This window comes from Gracilinanus agilis, chromosome 2, assembly GCF_016433145.1.
Source record: "Gracilinanus agilis isolate LMUSP501 chromosome 2, AgileGrace, whole genome shotgun sequence".
NCBI lineage: Eukaryota > Metazoa > Chordata > Mammalia > Didelphimorphia > Didelphidae > Gracilinanus > Gracilinanus agilis.
Window position 1 is genome coordinate 77976463 of NC_058131.1, and position 17818 is coordinate 77994280.

The window sequence follows — 17818 nt, forward strand, 5'->3', positions numbered from 1 at the left end:
TTTCTTATTTCCATAGCAGGTTTATAAAGAACTTTTCTCACTATAGCCAAATAAAGATGAGAATAATTAAATGACTTGTCCAGGTCACTTAGTCAAATCACACATGCACTACCCTCTCACAATCAGGGTTTAAACCCAAGTCTATTGACTTCAAACTTGGGCTTTTTCCAGACTATTATTAGAATTTATTTAGTATTTACTATATGCTAAACACTGGGTGAAGGACTGAGAATAAAAATAAAGTGAGATCATTCCTATTCTCACAGAGCTTATACTTCAATTGTGGGAAACAAGACATTAAAGAAAATTTAGCTATAGAGTATCTAGAAAGTTATTAGATGACATTATTTGGAGTCTGTAGGACACAGAGACAAGGCAGATGGTAAAACCTGGTTGTCCTCCTTCTCAGAAATAGAAATGATGACTCTTATCTTACAGGATCAAAAATTTACCACCTCCAAGCTATGTGAATAGTCAAGCAGCCTGGGTGGGTTCTGGGTAGTCCTGGTTAGAGAATGAGTTGAAGGAAGAAGTTAAAGGGGACAGGCTACCTCTGGCAGCAGAGGACTTTTCCACTGTGGTCATCTCAGATGTATTCAGTGAACACATGGTCTTTGATCCTCTAATCCCTTGTCTTAATAGTCAACGAATAGATTGAATGTAGTGAATAAAAGTCTACATTGGGTATGCTATTGATTTAGGTCTGATTACTGTGTATATGGTCTTATAGTCTCATGTTTTGGGAATCCCTACTGTTTCAAATGCAATACTATGGGAAGGGAAGATACAAAATAGTATTAGGGAAAGAAAGACTGTGAAGTTTATCAGCAGGAGGTGGCCACCACTGTTGTGCTTCTCATTTATATAAAATCAGTCACCATGGTACCATTGACTCTTAAATAGGAAACATTTCCTTAACAAGTAAGGCAAAGGCAAGAATAATCATAGCATTTACTCAACAACAGACAAGAACATGGATAATCAAAATGGCATGTGCTGTGGTCCTGTTTTCTTAAAGCAAGTTCATTCATAGCTTCCCCTCAAGATTCTATGGTGCCCTGAGGGGTTTGGGGTATTGCTTTTCTCTATTGCTACTGACTAGAGCCCCTACAGGGTATGTTCACCCCACTCTTAAAAGCTTTAAGTAGCACCACAGTTCCATTTAACATTGAAGAATAAGCATATAAACCTTTTCCCAAAACCTTGGGAGAAAAAGCTCTCCTATATCACTTCAGTCTAGGGTGGCAGTTAGAGTGAGAGATGAGTCTGTGATTAGGCTCAGAACTTAACTCAGTATGATTTCTGGATGAATCTTTCATTGGGACTATGGTCTGGGCTTCATCCTTCATCTAGGCTGAATGTCACTCTCGAAAGATATCTTCTTGTTCCCTGGGGTTATACTTATTGCAAAACTTGACCTGGATTCCAAATCCCCAATTCTTGTGGCTCATTTTCTGCATCTAGAATGGAAAAGAATGAATGAAAAGGCCAAGGACCCAGGCCTGTTTCTTGGGCAGGGGTTGGGGGTGTATATGGTTTCAGAGGTGGAAGAAGACTTTAGGGTCTGAGATGCTCTGATGAAAAGAGCCATGGACTAAGATCTCCCTCTCAAGCTGTTGGATAGTAATAAGACCAATAAGGCCAAGCAGTACTTTAAATAACAGAAGATTCTTTTTTCATCCAGTCAAATCCATGTCTTTTCTCCTACCAAAGTAGATGCAAAGCCTGTCTTTCCCCCATGCCTTTTTCTTTCAAACCAGAGAAAACAGAAGTAGGGGACAAGACACCAAGAGGTGGCTTTCCTTTTCTCTAAATATATATGATCTGAGAGAGCAACAAGCCAGACAATCCTTCATGTATGAGCAGGATTCAGTTCTCTTCCAATGAGATTCCAGCTCTGCCCCTTTCTACTTGCTATATTCTGTCTTTGGTAAGCAGCTTTTCTGATTGTCTCCTGTGTCTTCTGTTGGTTGTTGGCTTCTTCCTGTATCTGTCCAGCAGAATACTATATCCTTATTTATGCTCAGGACGGATCTTCTGTAGAAAAGATCACAGATTACCTTGGGGCAATGAGCTCAGGAAATATTCAGCAGTGCAATTATTGGCATACCTGTAAACCAGAATCCTGACTTCAAATTATAATGGAAATCCTTGAGAGACAATATTTATTAATTTTCAGTTAATTCATTAATTGACCTCTCAAGACAGTCTAAAATGGCCAGTTGAGTCCCTCAACAATTCAAACAGGCACCCAAGAGATCAAGCAGGACAAAAGAGTTGGGTCAAAGAAAGGGGAAAAGGGGAGAGAGCTTCTCTGTAGGCCAATATAAACCCCATTGTGACTTCACTCCCTCTCCTGGACCTCTCAAGACATCTCTGATTAGTAAATAGCAACTGAGGAGGTAGACTTAGAAACCCCAACTTCTCTGTCATTACTTCATCACAGGAAGAGAAGGGTCTGAAGAACACCAACACACCCTTTCCTCCCCACCAGGTGGCTGGGTCACTGTAGTCCAACAAAGTGGCTACAGCCTGCTGACTTTTCTTGTCTAAGAGTTTTTGTTTATACACAAATAAGTAGCAGGTCTCTTCCCTGCTTCTAACAACCAGCCTAGTGAGATGCCTTGAGGCTTGAAAGTAAAATAGTTTATTTTAGAAGCTGGCTGACTTTCAAACCTGAGGTTTGAGACAGTTTAATATAAAAATTATTACAATTCAATACTAATTTTTCACAAAATATTGTCTCTTACCAGCTCTGTGACTATGGACAAATTCACACCTCTGAACCCAATTCTTCCTCTGTTAAATGGAAATATTTAATGTTGATACGCAATACTGCATAGAAATGTCATGGAAATTGTAGATCTAAATAATTGTTTGTTGAATTAACTTGAGTTATTTAAGTTCTACAGCCAGCCAGAAAACTTTTCAGGGGCATTCACTCCCACAGCTGCTTGACTTGCCCACAGCAGTGTCCAGGACTGGCTCCAAGCCAAAAAGGGTTTCTCTCCCTGCAGAGAAGTTGAATGATCTTAATTGTTGCCTGGCCCATCTCTGTGCTTTGACCTAGCATTTGAGAGTTCTTTTGTAATTGAATGGTCCTAGGAAATAGGGGAAAAATCAAATAAATCAACACTCCACAAATGAAGAGCAGTTGTGATATAGGGGAAAGGGCACTGGATTTAGAGTCAGGAGATTTGGTTTCAAATTCTCGCTCTATACTACTTACATCCCAGAGTTGCTGGAAGAAAATGTTTTATAAAGGGGAAAGTATAAAAATATAAAGGTGAGTTGTTTATTTTTTATAAAATGGGGGTGTTTATTTTTTTAAAACTACAAATTGTTCAATGTCAGATTGTGGATCTGTAGTTCTGATGGCCAGCTGTTGGCACTCACCAGTGCTAACAGTTTCCTTGTTGCTGATGGGTGGTGCCTAGAATAGGATACAACAGTGGTTCCCAAACTTTTTTGGCCTGCTGCCCCCTTTCCAGAAAAAATATTACTTAACCCCCTGGAAATTAATTTTTAAAAAATTTTAATAGCAATTAATAGGAAAGATAAATGCACCTGTGGCCATCACTGCTCTTCTGGATCACTGCAGCACCCACCAGGGGGCGGTAGCGCCCACTTTGGGAATCACTGGGATATAATATAGTAGTTTTCCCCATCCTCCCTTAACCCTTGGCTTTGTTTTTCATAATTTCAGTTACCTGAAGTCAACCTTGAATTCTAGGGGAAATATGGAGGTAGGAAGGAGGCTGCTGCCAGATAAGAGAGGAGACTGATGCATGGCTCAAGGACATATAGAGGCCGGGGACAGACACCAGTACTTGAGCTTGTACAGATGGAAGACAGACACGCAAGTCAACAATGGAGTGGAGCATTGGTCTCCTATCTCTATGTTGCATGTCCTACTGGAACAGAAGTCTGCACACAGTGGCAGTCTTTGTGTATCAATTCTGCTTTCATTTGGAAGCTTCTTTTTTTTTTTAAGGGCTTTTTTTTTGTGGGGTGGGGGCGTAGACCATAGAACACTGAGCTAAGAAGCAGGAGCAGAGAGAGAGAAGGCATGATACTATACAGTAAAGTTAATACATATATTAAAATTAAAAACAAGAACCATTTATAGGGTTGGGTACTATGCATGGTTTCAGCCATCCACTGTAGATTTTAGTATTTATTCCCTGTATGTATGCTAATGTATGCTTTTTCTCTTAGCAGGGTCTGGTCCTATCTGGGGCTACCATTGAGACAGCTCCATGGGACTATTTAAAACCAGAAGCTGGTGTTATTAGGGGTAGCCAGGAAGTGTAATTCATGTGTGCTTCTGTGTGTGGGGGGGAGTGTGTATATGAAAGGTGTCCAGAAATGCAATGCAAATGGGCTAAGATTAAGAACAAAGCAAAAAAAGATGTAAAGTTTGAAGGACCAACAATGAGTGGCCACACTGGAAGCAAGACCAAAATCAGATTTGTAACAAGGTTTTAAAGGGGTTTAGGGAGAGACGGAGCTATAATTCTGGTGGTCTTTACTCCAATTTTCTGACCAGTCCTTCAGTAGCATAGAAATAGTAGAGTTTAGCAATTAGTAAGTTAAAATAGGAAACTTTGAGATAGCAGTGCTGCAGTAGCACTTCTTCATTGCCCTACTCTTCTGTATACCACAAAGCAATTTCCCTGAAGCAAACTTGCCCTGCTCACCTCAATCTCTTGCCACCTCTCTCCATTTAACTGATAGAGCTTTCTAGGGCTTTCTACAGACACAATCAGATGGATTCATTTGTAGTGTTTATCTCAGGCTCAACTGTTCCTAGTTAAAACTCTAGCAAGATGTGGAGTATGAGGTTCAGACAAAAATTTGGTCCTGGGGAAGTCATATGAACTATCCTGTTTTCCTAGATAGATAAAATAGTAGATGTTTAACAATCAGCTCTCTGAAAAAAAAAAAGTACCCATGGCACACTTTTAAGTTTAATCTTCATTATTAACATTTTCTTTACCATTTAAAATGTCTAGACTCTAGACAGTTAAAGAAAGAAAAAATCAAGTCCTAATTTGTAGTGTTTGTTGATGTATAAAATGCTCACACTGAAAAATCTAATAATTTGTTTTCACTGACTGGATCCCGCACAAACTTGGATCAATCCATCTCACTGAGTGTCATTTACTGGTCCAATGGGTGAAGAAAACTTTACATTTAGCCCTGTGTGACAGAGCTCTGTTCTCCAGCCTGGCATGAATTCTCCTTAGATACGAAAGAGATTTCCATCTGCCTCTCATATTTGTTAATAGTTGCATCAAATCAAATCAAGAAGCATTTATTAATCACCTACTGTGTCCAGGATGCTGTGCTAAGAGATAGGGATATAAAGGCAAATATCTCTGCCCTCAAGGAGGTCAGAATATAACAGGGTAGGTGAGGTACATAATATGCAAAAATATGGACAAGCAAGACATAGACAGGATAAGTTAGAGATAATATAGAGGGAAAGCACAAAATGTTAAAGAGGCCTAGGAAAGGTTTCTTGCAGAAGGTGAGCTTTTAGTTGAGACTGGAAGGAAGTGAGGGAAGCCAGGAGTCAGAGACAAAAAGGGAGAAAATTCCAGGCATGGGCAATAGAGTGTTAAAATTCCCAGATTAGGGAGATGGATTGTGTGCAAGGAATAGCAAAGAAGCAAGAGTTGCTGTTATGTGGAGAGAGTAAGGTGTATAAAGAGCTTTAAAATCCAAAAGATTTATATTTGATCCTAGAGGCTATTAGTCAGTGGAGTTAACTGTATAGGAAATGACATGGTCAGATTCTTGATTTAGAAAGAATATTAGTCAGTGAATAAAGGATGGACTGGAGTCAGGAGACTCCTGACACTGGAAGACCTACTAGGAAGCTATTGTGATTATCCTGGTGTAAGTTAATGAGGGTCTTTTCTAGGATGGTGGCAGTGTCAGAAAAGAAAAGGAGACATCCTAGAGATATTTTAAAGGCAATTGGCAGGTCTTGGAAACAGTTTGGGAAAGGATGGTGGGAATGGAGAGCAAGAGAGAATTAGGAGCAGAGGATGCTATCTAGGTTGAGGGCCTGGATGCCTGGGAAAGTGGTGATGGGTTTAGCATCAGGGTCAGCTAAATGGCATGGTAGACAGAGTGGCAGGCCTGGAGCTAGGAGGATCTGAGGACAAATAAGGTTTCAGACATTTACTAGCTGTGTGACCTTAAATTAAAGTCACTTAAATTCTCTTTGTCTCAGTTTCCTCATCTGCAAAATGCAAATAATAATAGTAGCTACCTCCCAAGGTTGTTGTGAGGATCAAATGAGATAATAATTATAAAATGCTTAGCATACAGCCTGGCACATAGTAAATGCAGCATAAACATTACATATTATTATTATTAACATGGAAGTTAGGAAGAAAGAAGGGCTTGTGTGGAGAAATAAAGAGTTTTGTTTCAGACAATTTAAATTTTAGATGTTTATGAGACATCCAGTTCAAGATGTCTAATAGGTAGTTGGAGATGTGAAATTGGAGTTAGGAGAAAAGTTAGGGCTGGATAAGTAGATCTGAGAGATATCAGAATAGAAATGATAACTGAATCTTGGGAGCTGATGAGATCACCAAATTTAAGTATTATGGAGAAAGAAGAGGAAAGGACCCAGGATAGAACCCTGAGGGACACCTATGGTTCAAGGCATTGTTTGGATGAAGACCCAGCAAAGGAGACAGATGTAAGGTCAGATAGGAGGAAGGAGAACCAGGAGAGAGAGTTGAAGTCACACACCAAGGGGAACCATGACAAGGTTACCTGAATGGCCAGGGCAACTCACATTTCTGATATTGTACATGTATGGGGAAGGGACTGTTTTTTTGTTTCTTTTTGTATCCCCAAGCACTTAGCACAGTGATTGGCACATAGCAGGCACTTAAGAGATTTTGATTGATTTCTCTGGCACTATAATCTCTCTTCTCTGTTGTTCTGCTGAGTACTATATCTCTGTTTTCTGCTATGTGAGGTGTCTTTCCTGGGCACTGGATCTCTGCTCTCCATCATATTATTTATGTTGGGTATTTCTGTTAATCTTGTTATCTCCCTCATTGGGCATCACCAACTCTTACTCACTACCACCATCTGCTGGGGTTGCAATAGCTAGAAAGTTTTCCTGGACAAGGAGTAATATCTCTCTTTTAAAGTATATCTGAAGTTTTATACATGAGGTTAAAGCCACAAAATACAGCAAACATTAGCCAACAAAAACCCACAGAAAGGCTAAAGTTATTCTTTTTTTTTTTTGACTGACCCTGTGCTGATTAGAAGGCCATACTCCCAGACAATTGGCTTACTCAGGGTTAGAAAATTCCTTTTAATTCTTTGTACATCCCTGATTGGAATATTGTATACCCCCAAACCCATATCTGAGTCTCTGACAAAAAATACCTCCTTAGCAGGAACCTTATTCCCAAGATCCTCCTTGACTGGCATGTGAATTAATATAAAGCAAGAATAAAAAGATTTGATGGAACACCTGGGCCGCATTCCTTCCTTTATTACATATGACATATATTATGTGTCTTATGTCAGCAACAACACCTCAATCTCCCTTTTCTCTTGTTGCTCTCTGTTCAGAACATAAATAATACTCTCCACATTAAAACTAGAAGGATCTATAGAAATGATCAAATTCAATGTGCCATTATGCATATTGGAAAAGTGGGCTCCAGAGAGAAGAAGCATTCTTGGACAATGGAAAAAATTACTGATAGAACTTGGACTATAGGCTGGGTCTCTTCTCTTCCCCTCTAATATTCATTTTCTATTATATTAGAGACACTGTTATTGTTAGCATCCTTTTATTCTCTTATCCTTATCCTACTTTCATTTAGATTCTCTTTTGAGTCAGAGCATAGTTCTTTTCCTGTAGCATGTGAAATGATTCCATAGTTACTCCTGAAATATCAAATGATGCTTCCATTTCCATTTTTATAGCACTCTAATGTTTATAAAGCACCTTCCTTGTGGTACCCCTGTGATGTAGGTAGGGCAAGTGTGATTATTCATAGAGGCTAGATAGCCTCTATGCTAGATAGAGCAGTGGGTAGAATACTGGACCTGAAGCCAGGAAGACCTGAGTTGGAATCCAGTCTCAGATATTTAACTGTGTGACCTTGAGCAAGCTTCTTTTAAAAATTATTTATTTTTAAATATTTTTCCATGTTTCCATGATTCATTTTCTTTCCCTTCCCTCTATCCTCCCCCACCCCAGAGCCAACGAGCAATTTCACTGGGTTGTACAAATGTTGCCATTCCATATTATTCATTTTTGTTATTGAGCAATTTTTAAGGCCTAAACCCCAAATGACATCCCCATATATACATGTGATAAGTGATGTCATGTGTTTTTCTTTTGCATTTCTACTCTCATAATTCTTTCTCTCAGGGTGGATAGCATTTTTTCACATAAGTCCTTCAGGAGTGTTCTGGCTTGTTGCATTGCTACTTGTAGCAAAGTCCATTACATTGGATTTTTCCACAATGTTTTACTTTCTGTGTACAATGTTCTGGTTCTGTTGAACAAGTCTCTTAGCTGCTGTCTGCTTCAGTTTCCTTATCTGTAAAAATGGAAATAGTAATAGCACCTACCTCCCAGGATTGTTGTGAGGTTAAAGCGAGATAATATCTATAAAGCACTTTATAAACCTCAAAGCACCATATAAATGCTATTGTAATTATTCTCATTTTACAGATTAGAAAACTGAGATACTGAATGGTAAAGTGAATTGCCCAACACCACACCACTACAAAGTAGCATTGCTGAGAAAAGAGTCTAGATTACCTAATTCCCAATTTCCATTTGGGGTATACAGTACCATAGTGCTTTTTTAAAATCTGGGAGCCATGGAAATTAAGAGTTCTTCTTCATCAAGGAAAGGGAAGGAACTAATTATTTATTAAGCATCTGGTATGTGCCAGGTACTATGCTAAGATATTGTCTCATCTCTTCCTCACAAAAAATTAGCAAGTTAGATACTACTCTGATCCCCATTTTACAGGGGAAATTAAGGCAAAGAGAGATTGTTTAAGTGATTTACCCAGAGTCACACAGCTAGTAAGTGAGTGAGGTGGGATTTGAACTCAGGGCTTCCTGACTTCAGTGCTCTCTCCATTATGCTCCCTAGCTGTTTCTGTGCAACCTATAATTCTGTGTTATGTCTGGGATACAATAAGCCAGGGTCTCTTTGTTAAATGCAAATGGAACTTGCTATAAAAGAAACCTACTGTGTTACTTATAATCAAGAATGCTTGTAATATGAAATAATTATAAGTAAATAAACAGAAGAAAATGGTACCAGAGAATACTGAAGCTTGGTGTATAATCCATGTTACACTATCTTTATTAAGTCTGCTGATCTTGTCTTTCATAATTGTCCTTCAAAAATATTCTTAAATCACCTTCATCACATTCTATCGTCTGGCTTCTCCTGGTCATGCCTCCATTTACTTATCCTTTAATTTACTTATGTGACTATTATTTTTTTGACACCTACCATATGAATCTGGGTATGCAGCCTTAAAACAGAGGCATTTTGATGTCACAGGATGGATGAATATGACTCAAGTAAAGTGAGAAAGACATCAAACACTCTCGAGTTCAGAGAAAGGATAACATGTGAATTAAAGAGAGATTTCATGGAAGAAATGGGATTTCATTCAGGCTCTGAAGGCTGGGTAGGATTTGAGTAGGAGAGAGAGGCCAAAGAAAACACTCATAATTAGGGAAAAGCACAAACATAGTGCCTTTATGGGAGACTGAAGAAACTCCCCTACCTGGCAAAGTGTTCCCTATGGGGAAATATTTGGACAGGTAAGGTAGGACCAGGTTATGGATAGGTTTGAATGCCAGGGTGAATATGGATTTCATTTTATGGGTAGTGAGGCTCCTGAAGAGGTTTTTAAGCTGGAATGTGAAATAAAATAAAAATAAAATGATAGAAGTGTTTTTAGGAAGAATAATTCAGTGACAATGGGTAGGATAGACTGGAGAAGGGAGTGACTAAATCAGGGAGACCAGAGAAGAGGTTATTACAATAATAGAATGATAGCAATAGGCTTGAAAAAGGGGAAACAGAAAGCAGTAAGAGACATTTATTTCTAAGGAAGAATCTTGAATTTATACTTCACAACACCACTAGAATAATCTTTCTTAATTAGAAATTTGGCCATGTCTTTCCTCTGCTCTAAAGACTTTAGTCACTTACTGTTGCCTCTTATTGAGATTCAGTTTCCTTCTACTGGCTCTCCACAATTTGGTCTCACTATATCTTGCCAGCTCTATCTCATGCTCTTGCCTTTCATGGATGATAAATATGCTTCAATCAAACTACGAACAACTGGTACAGAAGAAAGAATTTTAGCTTTAAAGTTAGAAGACTTGGGTTCAGAATCTGTTGCTCCATGTTGGGTGGTGGACCTTTGGCAAATCTCTTGTTTCTTTCTTTCAGTCATAGTTTTCTTACCTGTAAAACTAGAGGGTTGGGCTAAATGATCTTTTTTTTTTTTTAAACCCTTACCTTCCGTCTTGGAGTCAATACTGTGTATTGGCTCCAAGGCAGAAGAGTGGTAAGGGTGGGCAATGGGGGTTAAGTGACTTGCCCAGGGTCACACGGCTGAGAAGTGTCTGAGGCCTGATTGAACCTAGGACCTCCCATCTCTAGGCCTGGCTCTCAATCCATTGAGCTATCCAGCTGCCCCCTAAATGATCTTTGAAATATCTTCTAGCTCTAAGTTCCATGATCCTATGGATGACTTTCTGTCCCTGAAACATCCTTTGAACTCTTCTGCCTCTCCAATTTTGCTATTTCCTCTGCCTGTAGAGTTTGTCTTCTGTATCCTCACCTGCTGAATTCCCACTTGTCCCTTAGCCTAACTCAAATGTCCCTTCCTCTGGGAAGACTTCCTCAGTCTTTACTATTGGTGATACTCTTTTCCTCATTCCCTTCAACCACATAGAACTTTGGTTTTCATCCAGTGATTCCCAAAGTGGGCACCCCCACCCCCTGGTGGGTGCTGCAGTGATCCAAGGAGGTGGTGATGGCCACAGGTGCATTTATCTTTCCTATTCATTGCTATTAAAATTTTTAAAAATTAATTTCCAGGGGGCAAAGTAATATTTTTTCTGGAAAGGGGGCGGTAGGCCAAAAAAGTTTGGGAACCACTGCTCTAATATGATTATCTTGTGTGTTTATTAGGATTACAGGGGGTCTTAAAAGTTTTGTGTTTTTTAAACTATTAAAGAACAGCTTAAATGCACATGAAGACTTTTCAGAAACTATTTGTATAGTTCTTACTTTCATGGACTCAACTGAAGCACCATTTGGGCAAGAGCAAAACAAAAGACATACATGTTTCAGTTCACCAAGGTTCTTTCTAAAATGTGATACCCAGATCTGAAAGCAATACTCCATCTATGATATAATGGTTGAGTATAATTAAGTTATTGCCTTTCTTGCTCAGGATACTATACCTCTCTCAGTACAGCCTAGGATAGTAATGGTTTTTTCTTTCCAGATACCAGAAAAATTAAGGGAAAAAAAGAGGAAGAACTTCTTTTTACAAAAATAACTAAAGCTGTCTTTGTAGAGAGCATGGTATTTTTAAGAGCTTTTGGAAAGAACATAGTTGACTTTTCCAGTATAGAGAAAGAATAAACCAAAATTTCAGCCTTGAGTTCATTTGTCGAAATAATTATAGTACAATACTAATACCACTTCTTAGGCAAAATGCCCCATATAATAGTAGGCCTTGGGAAAGTGCTATAAATAGCTTGGCCGAAGCTATATGAAACCAGTCCAAAAAGTCAGATAAATGGAGGAAGGCTGAAATTCATGTTTTAAAACTATTGCATGGATGTCAGTAAGGAAGGAAAATATATAGATGGCATATTTATCAAATAGGTGAAACAAAACTCAGAAGGGCTAGCTAATATCAGAAGCAAAGTTTAGATTCAAACAATTATTTGTAGGTAAAGACAGGTTGAATAAAATAAGGGGAAGAATAAACATTTATTAAGTTCTTACCATGTGCCAGACACTGTGCAATATTATCTCATTTGATCATCACAAATGCCTTGGGAAGTAGGTGCTATTATTATTATTTCCATTTGAAGAAACTGAGGCAGAGAATAAGTGACTTGCCCAAAGTCACACAGGTGTTAACTTTCTAAGCTTGGATATGAACTCAGATCTTAAAAAAAAAAACCAACAACCTTTACCTTCTGTCTTAATAACAACTCTAAGATGGAAGGGCAAGGGTTAGGCAAATGAAATTAGTGACTTACCCTGGTCATACAGCTAGGAAGTGTCTGAACCCAGGTCCTTCTGACTCTAAGTCTGATGCTCTATCCTCTGTGCCACCTAGCTACCCACCCTCCAACTTTTTTTAAAAACTGAACTCAGGTCTTGACTCCGTGTCCAATGTTCTATGCCCTATACTATGTAGTTGCCCTGTAAGATAAAATTTAAAAAGGACAAATGTAAAGTTTTAAAATTGGATTAAAAAATTCAATTCAACAAGTACAGGATGGATGAGAGAGTTTTAGATTGCAAACTCAACCTGAGTTGCCAGTGTCACCTGGCAACTGTCCTAGGCTGCATTGGAAGGAGATAGTGAGCAGAAAAGAGAAGATAGTTCCTTTGCCCTCTGCTCCAGTGGAACCCAGACACTATAGAACAGGAACATCATGTTTGAGCAGCAACATGGCCTAGGGGAAAGAGCACCAGACCCAGTTTTGGCTATGATTTGGGTTAGACTTCTGCCTTTAACACTTAGCTAGATGGACGATTATGGGCAAGTTACTTAACCCCTTGTTGATCAATTTCCTAATCTGTAAAATTGGAATAATACTTGTTTGCACCTACCTCAAAGTATCGTTGAGAAAATCAAAGGAGATAAAACATTTCAAAAATTTTAAGCGCCCCATAATAATAATAACCATTATTCTATACAATCCTGGATGTTTTATTTTGTGAAAGACATTGACAGACAGGAGTGAATAAAGAGGAGGGCAAACAGGATGGTGGAAGGACTGGAGACCATGCCAATAAGACTGTCTATTAAAGGAATAAATGATGCTTAGCCTTAAGAAGAGAGGCTTAGTTGGGGAGATAGGATTTGTTGTTCACTCCCTTTTCAATTCTTTGTGACTCCTTTTGGGATTTTCTTTGCAGAGGTACTAAAGTGCTTTGCCATTTCCTTCTCCAGCTCATTTTACAGTTGAGGAAACTGAGGTAAACAAGGTTAAGTGACTTACAGGGATGACATAGCTAGGAAATATCCAGGGTCAGATTTTAACTCTGGAAGATGAGTCTTCCTGACTCCAGGCCCAGCATTCTATCTATTGAGCATAGCTTCCCAGGAGATATGATAGTAATCTTCAAATATTTGAAGGGCTGCCCTATGGAAGAGGAATTAGATTTCTTTTCTTTGATCTTGGAAGGCAAAACCAGGTGTAAAAGGAAGAAATTGCAAGGAGATAGACTTAAGCTTGATATAAGGGGGGGGAACTCTTTTAAAAATTAGAACTGCAAAAAATGTAAAGTAGGTTACCTTAGGAAGTAATAAGTTCCCCATCTCTGCATAATACTTGTTTGATCACAACAACCAAAGCAAAATAGAGCAGTCTATGAGCAGTTTAGATGGTTCCTTGTCAGGAATAAATATCACAGAGGGAGTTGGACCACATGCCTTTTGAGGTTTGTTCAATGACAGTCAATAGTTATAGCTCTTAGCAGACTGGTACATAGTTGGCACTTGATAAATAGTAATTGAATTGAATTAAGGAGTTGACATGTTAGGCTAAAAACAGGGTACCAGACAAGACACAAGAACAACTGGAAACATTAAGCATTATGTTTGTTTGACCTACTATTTCTGAAGCTTGCCTCCATTATAGACATTTACTTAGAACACTCAGAATAATTCTTGTTCCCCTTGGTGTGGACTGTTGTTCATTCTTTATTTTCAAAGAGGACCAATGACATCATAAGGTGATGTCTTGACTTTTGAGTGAATTGGAATTAAGTGAAATATACCCTTCACCAACACAAATCACACTGTCTCCATTCTTTCTCATCCTTTGAGACTCTCACCTATACTTCTAGAAATCATCCAGAAAAGATCTACTCAGTGCATGAGATATCTTCTTCTTTTAATATTTGTGGGTACCAAGCACTTACCCAGCCCATCTGTTGCCTTAGTCTCTCTTGTACATCCACCATTTCCTTTTCTGTTCAAATGTGTGTTCAAATGTGTGTCTTCTTATAATTGATGAAAAGCCACACATTAAAGCCTTGAACAGAGTAAGCTTGGCCTTTCATGTTTGAACTTCAGTCTTGAATTTTAAGCCAGGAGGCTGAATTCAGATCATCTTTTTAAGTGGCATAATGGAATAATCATTAGACTTACAATAAAAAATCTGGGTTAAAGTCTCAGCTCTTCTTATCAGCTCTGTGACCTTTGGCAAATTACTTCCCTTCCCTGAGTTCCTGTAAAGGAAGGAAGTTGGATTAAGTGATCAAGGATTAGGGCAGTGATAGTGACCCTTTTAGAGACCATGTGCTGTGCCTCCCCCTTCTCTTCCCCCTAAAGTGCTGGGTGTGCCCTGTCTTCCCTTACCCCACACAGGGGAGGGAGGAAGCACTCCCATTGGGATGCTGGGTAGAGGGATGGGTGAAGTGAGGAATGTCCTTAGCAAGTGTAGAGAGGGGGAAGGGAGTGCTCCACTTCCCTCCAGCTCTGCTGCCTGTGATCTGCCCACCTTACCCCAGAGAGGGGAGGGAGGAAGCACTCCCACTGAGCTGCTGGGCGGAGTGGCAGGTGATGTGAAAAAATGTGATCAGGCAGGGTGGAGAAGGGGAAGGGAGCAGCTCTGCCTGCGTTGCTCTGCCTTTCTAGAAATGAACTCTGGCAGGGGAAGGGGGAAAAAGCATTTGTGCCCTCAGAGAGTGCTCTGCATGCCCTCTTTGATATGTGTGCCATAGGTTCACTATCACAGGACTAGGGTCTCCTTCATGGAAAGCTAGAACCTTCCCTGTCTCTAGGAAGTATGAATGCCTTTATTGAAGACATCTAATAAAGAGTTTAATTAAAAAAAAATCAACACACCTTAAAAAGAGAAGTATAAAAATCATCAACCTTTCACTGGCTAACAGTCTCTCTTGACAAAGAACCAACAGACAGTCTTCAGGAATTCAGATTAGTTATCTTTGTTGTAATCAAATAAGTTTACACCTACTTTGTCCTGTTGTAAATCCAGGGATTTGACTTTAAGAATTTTCCTCTCTGCTTCAGAAACTTGTTCCTAAAAGAAATTTAAAGGATATTATTGATGCTGCAGGATACCTTGTTGAGTGGGGCCAATCAAGCCATTTCTTCCTTCCCCACTTTGGACTTTTCTTATCACTTTGTGTTTATCATGTAACTGCATAGGTGTCACACCCTTATTAGGGGATGGCATTTCAATTGCAGAATTTCAGAGATAGGAGGGACTTGAGAAAAGTAATTGGTCCAATGTGGACAGGAAAATCCCTTTACAATATCTGTTAACATGAATGTATGATTCACACAATATAGTGGTGAAAGAAGCTTTAGGCATCATCTGGTCCAGCCCCTTCATAAATGTTCACTGAATTAAGCTTAATGTGGACACCTGGGCTTAGCCCACTGCAGCTCAGATAGAACTCCTGAACTCAGGAGATGAACCCCTCATTTGGCAATTATTTATGTGCTTCTTTGTGACATCGATTAGGATGTTTAAAAAACCTATTGTAGGTACCACCAGATCTGTTAACAAATGTCTATAATACCTGCTATGGGAGAAGCTGAAGCTTGAGTTCAGGCATTTTGTCTGGACAGAAGTGAGCTAAGTCTATTGGGGATCCTTGATTAATATGGTGAGCCCTTTGGGTAGCTGGGGGATATATGCCTGCCTAAGAAGGGTCTAGCTGATCCAGAATGGAAAATGAAACGGATCCCAAGAATATCAGTAATAAGATCAGGCCGGTGAGTAAGATAGGGTGATTCAGTCTCAAAAAAAGAAAAAAAATCATGTATTTACATTTTGTCTTCCAAATGACAATAAAATTTTGGGGGATATCTCTTATTCTTCTTTGTATTCTCCGTCAAGTAGGGTGATTATTAAATACTAGATTAAAGGAGGAAAGACAAGGTAGAAAGAACATGGCATTTGTAATTAGAATATCTGGGTTCTGCTACTTAGGATCTGTGTGACTTTCACCTATAACCTCTCTGGATCTCTGCTAGTTTCTTTAAAATAAGGAGGCTTTGCTAGATTACCTCAAAGGTTTCTTCAGAGTCTAAATTATGTTCCTTTTTAGTAATTAAGTGAAAATATTCATTTCTTGACTGCCTCTAGTTCATAGAGTTTTCTCTCTTCTATCCTGAGGGAAGGGTCTTGAGGTAGGCAGGGGATGGATAGAAGCTTCCTTATCCTTAGACCCAACCAATATTGAGGGAGAGAAAAAGGCAATCCACCAATCAGTAATCATTTATTAATCACCTACTATGTGCCAGGCACTTCACTAAACAAGGTGACACAAGATTGTTCTGAGGACAAACTAGGAAAGCCTATAAGAATAGTGAGTATGAGAATGTGTTTTGTTAACAGTCACCAGTAGAATCACTGATTAGACTTTTCTTCTTACCCTACCTCTCCATGTTCCTCTGTATTTACCCTCATTGATGCTTATCAAAGCCAGGAGGAGTTCTATCTGTGAGGTCACATTTTTTATTTTAGGGTCCTCCTGTGGTCTTCCTGATTTCTTCACTTCTGAGCTGCTTTCTCCTGCCATCTCCAACTGTTTGTTTTGAGCAGTGAGAAAGTTCATAGCATCAGAGATCTACAAGTCTTAGGGACTTGAAACACCATCTAATAATTTCATTTTACAGATGAGGGCACTGAAGTCCAGGGATGTCAAGTGATTTACCTGCCCAAGTTCTCATACAAGGTAAGATCTAGTTAGGTTCTGAACCCAAGGCCTCTGATTCCTGAGCCATGGTGCTTTCTACTGCCCCACACTGTCCTCTGGTTCACTTTTAAAAATATTATAAATATGTTGTATTGGTTGCTTGTTCTATGTATATATATAAACCTTTACCTTCTGTCTTAGAATCAATAATGTGTATTGGGTTCAAGGCAGAAGAGTGGAAAGGGCTAGGCAATGGGGGTTAAGTGACTTGCTCAGGGTCACACAGGAAGTGTCTGAGCACAGATTTGAACCCAGGACCTCCCCTCTTGGGCCTGGCTGTTTAATATATATTCAGTCACGTGGCCAGATTTCCAGCCTGGGTTTTCTTGCCCTGCGACCTAGAGGCTGCTTGATCCCAGGCAAGTTGCTTCACCTTTCTGAGACTCAGTTTCTTTCCTACTAAAATGAGGGTGGACAGAGCACTTGGATCCGATGGCCTATAAGGACTGTCCCAGTTCTAAGCGATTCTGAGTTTTTATTGCTCTTCCTTCAGACTCTCCACCACCCTTCTCCCTGTCCGGATCCAAGGTTTGTTTTGTCTTCAGTGTATTTGGAGTGTTTTGCAGTGTCTGAAGCCCACTTCGGTCAATATCCACCTGTGTGACCGTCAGCTCTCAAGACCTCTCTCATCAGTTTTCCAATGGTCTCTATGGACTCTTCAGGTTTTAAACCCAATCATCCCGCGAATCCTCCCCAACTCCTTCAGTCTCTGCTCCCCTTTCTCCTCCCCTAGAGCTCAAAACGGGAATCCCACCCATAGGCAGCCAATAGGCAGTGGCGTGGCC

General features: G+C 39.5%; 1 protein-coding gene across 1 annotated transcript in view; it reads left to right on the forward strand.

The window, feature by feature from the left end:
- The first annotated feature begins 15999 nt into the window (after positions 1-15999).
- Positions 16000-17818, forward strand: part of ADAMTS18 (ADAM metallopeptidase with thrombospondin type 1 motif 18) — a 193955-nt gene continuing 192136 nt past the window's right edge. Inside the window, exon 1 of the mRNA XM_044659455.1 lies at positions 16000-16047. Within this exon, the coding sequence (XP_044515390.1) occupies positions 16000-16047 (48 nt within the window). The remainder of the gene's footprint in view (positions 16048-17818) is intronic.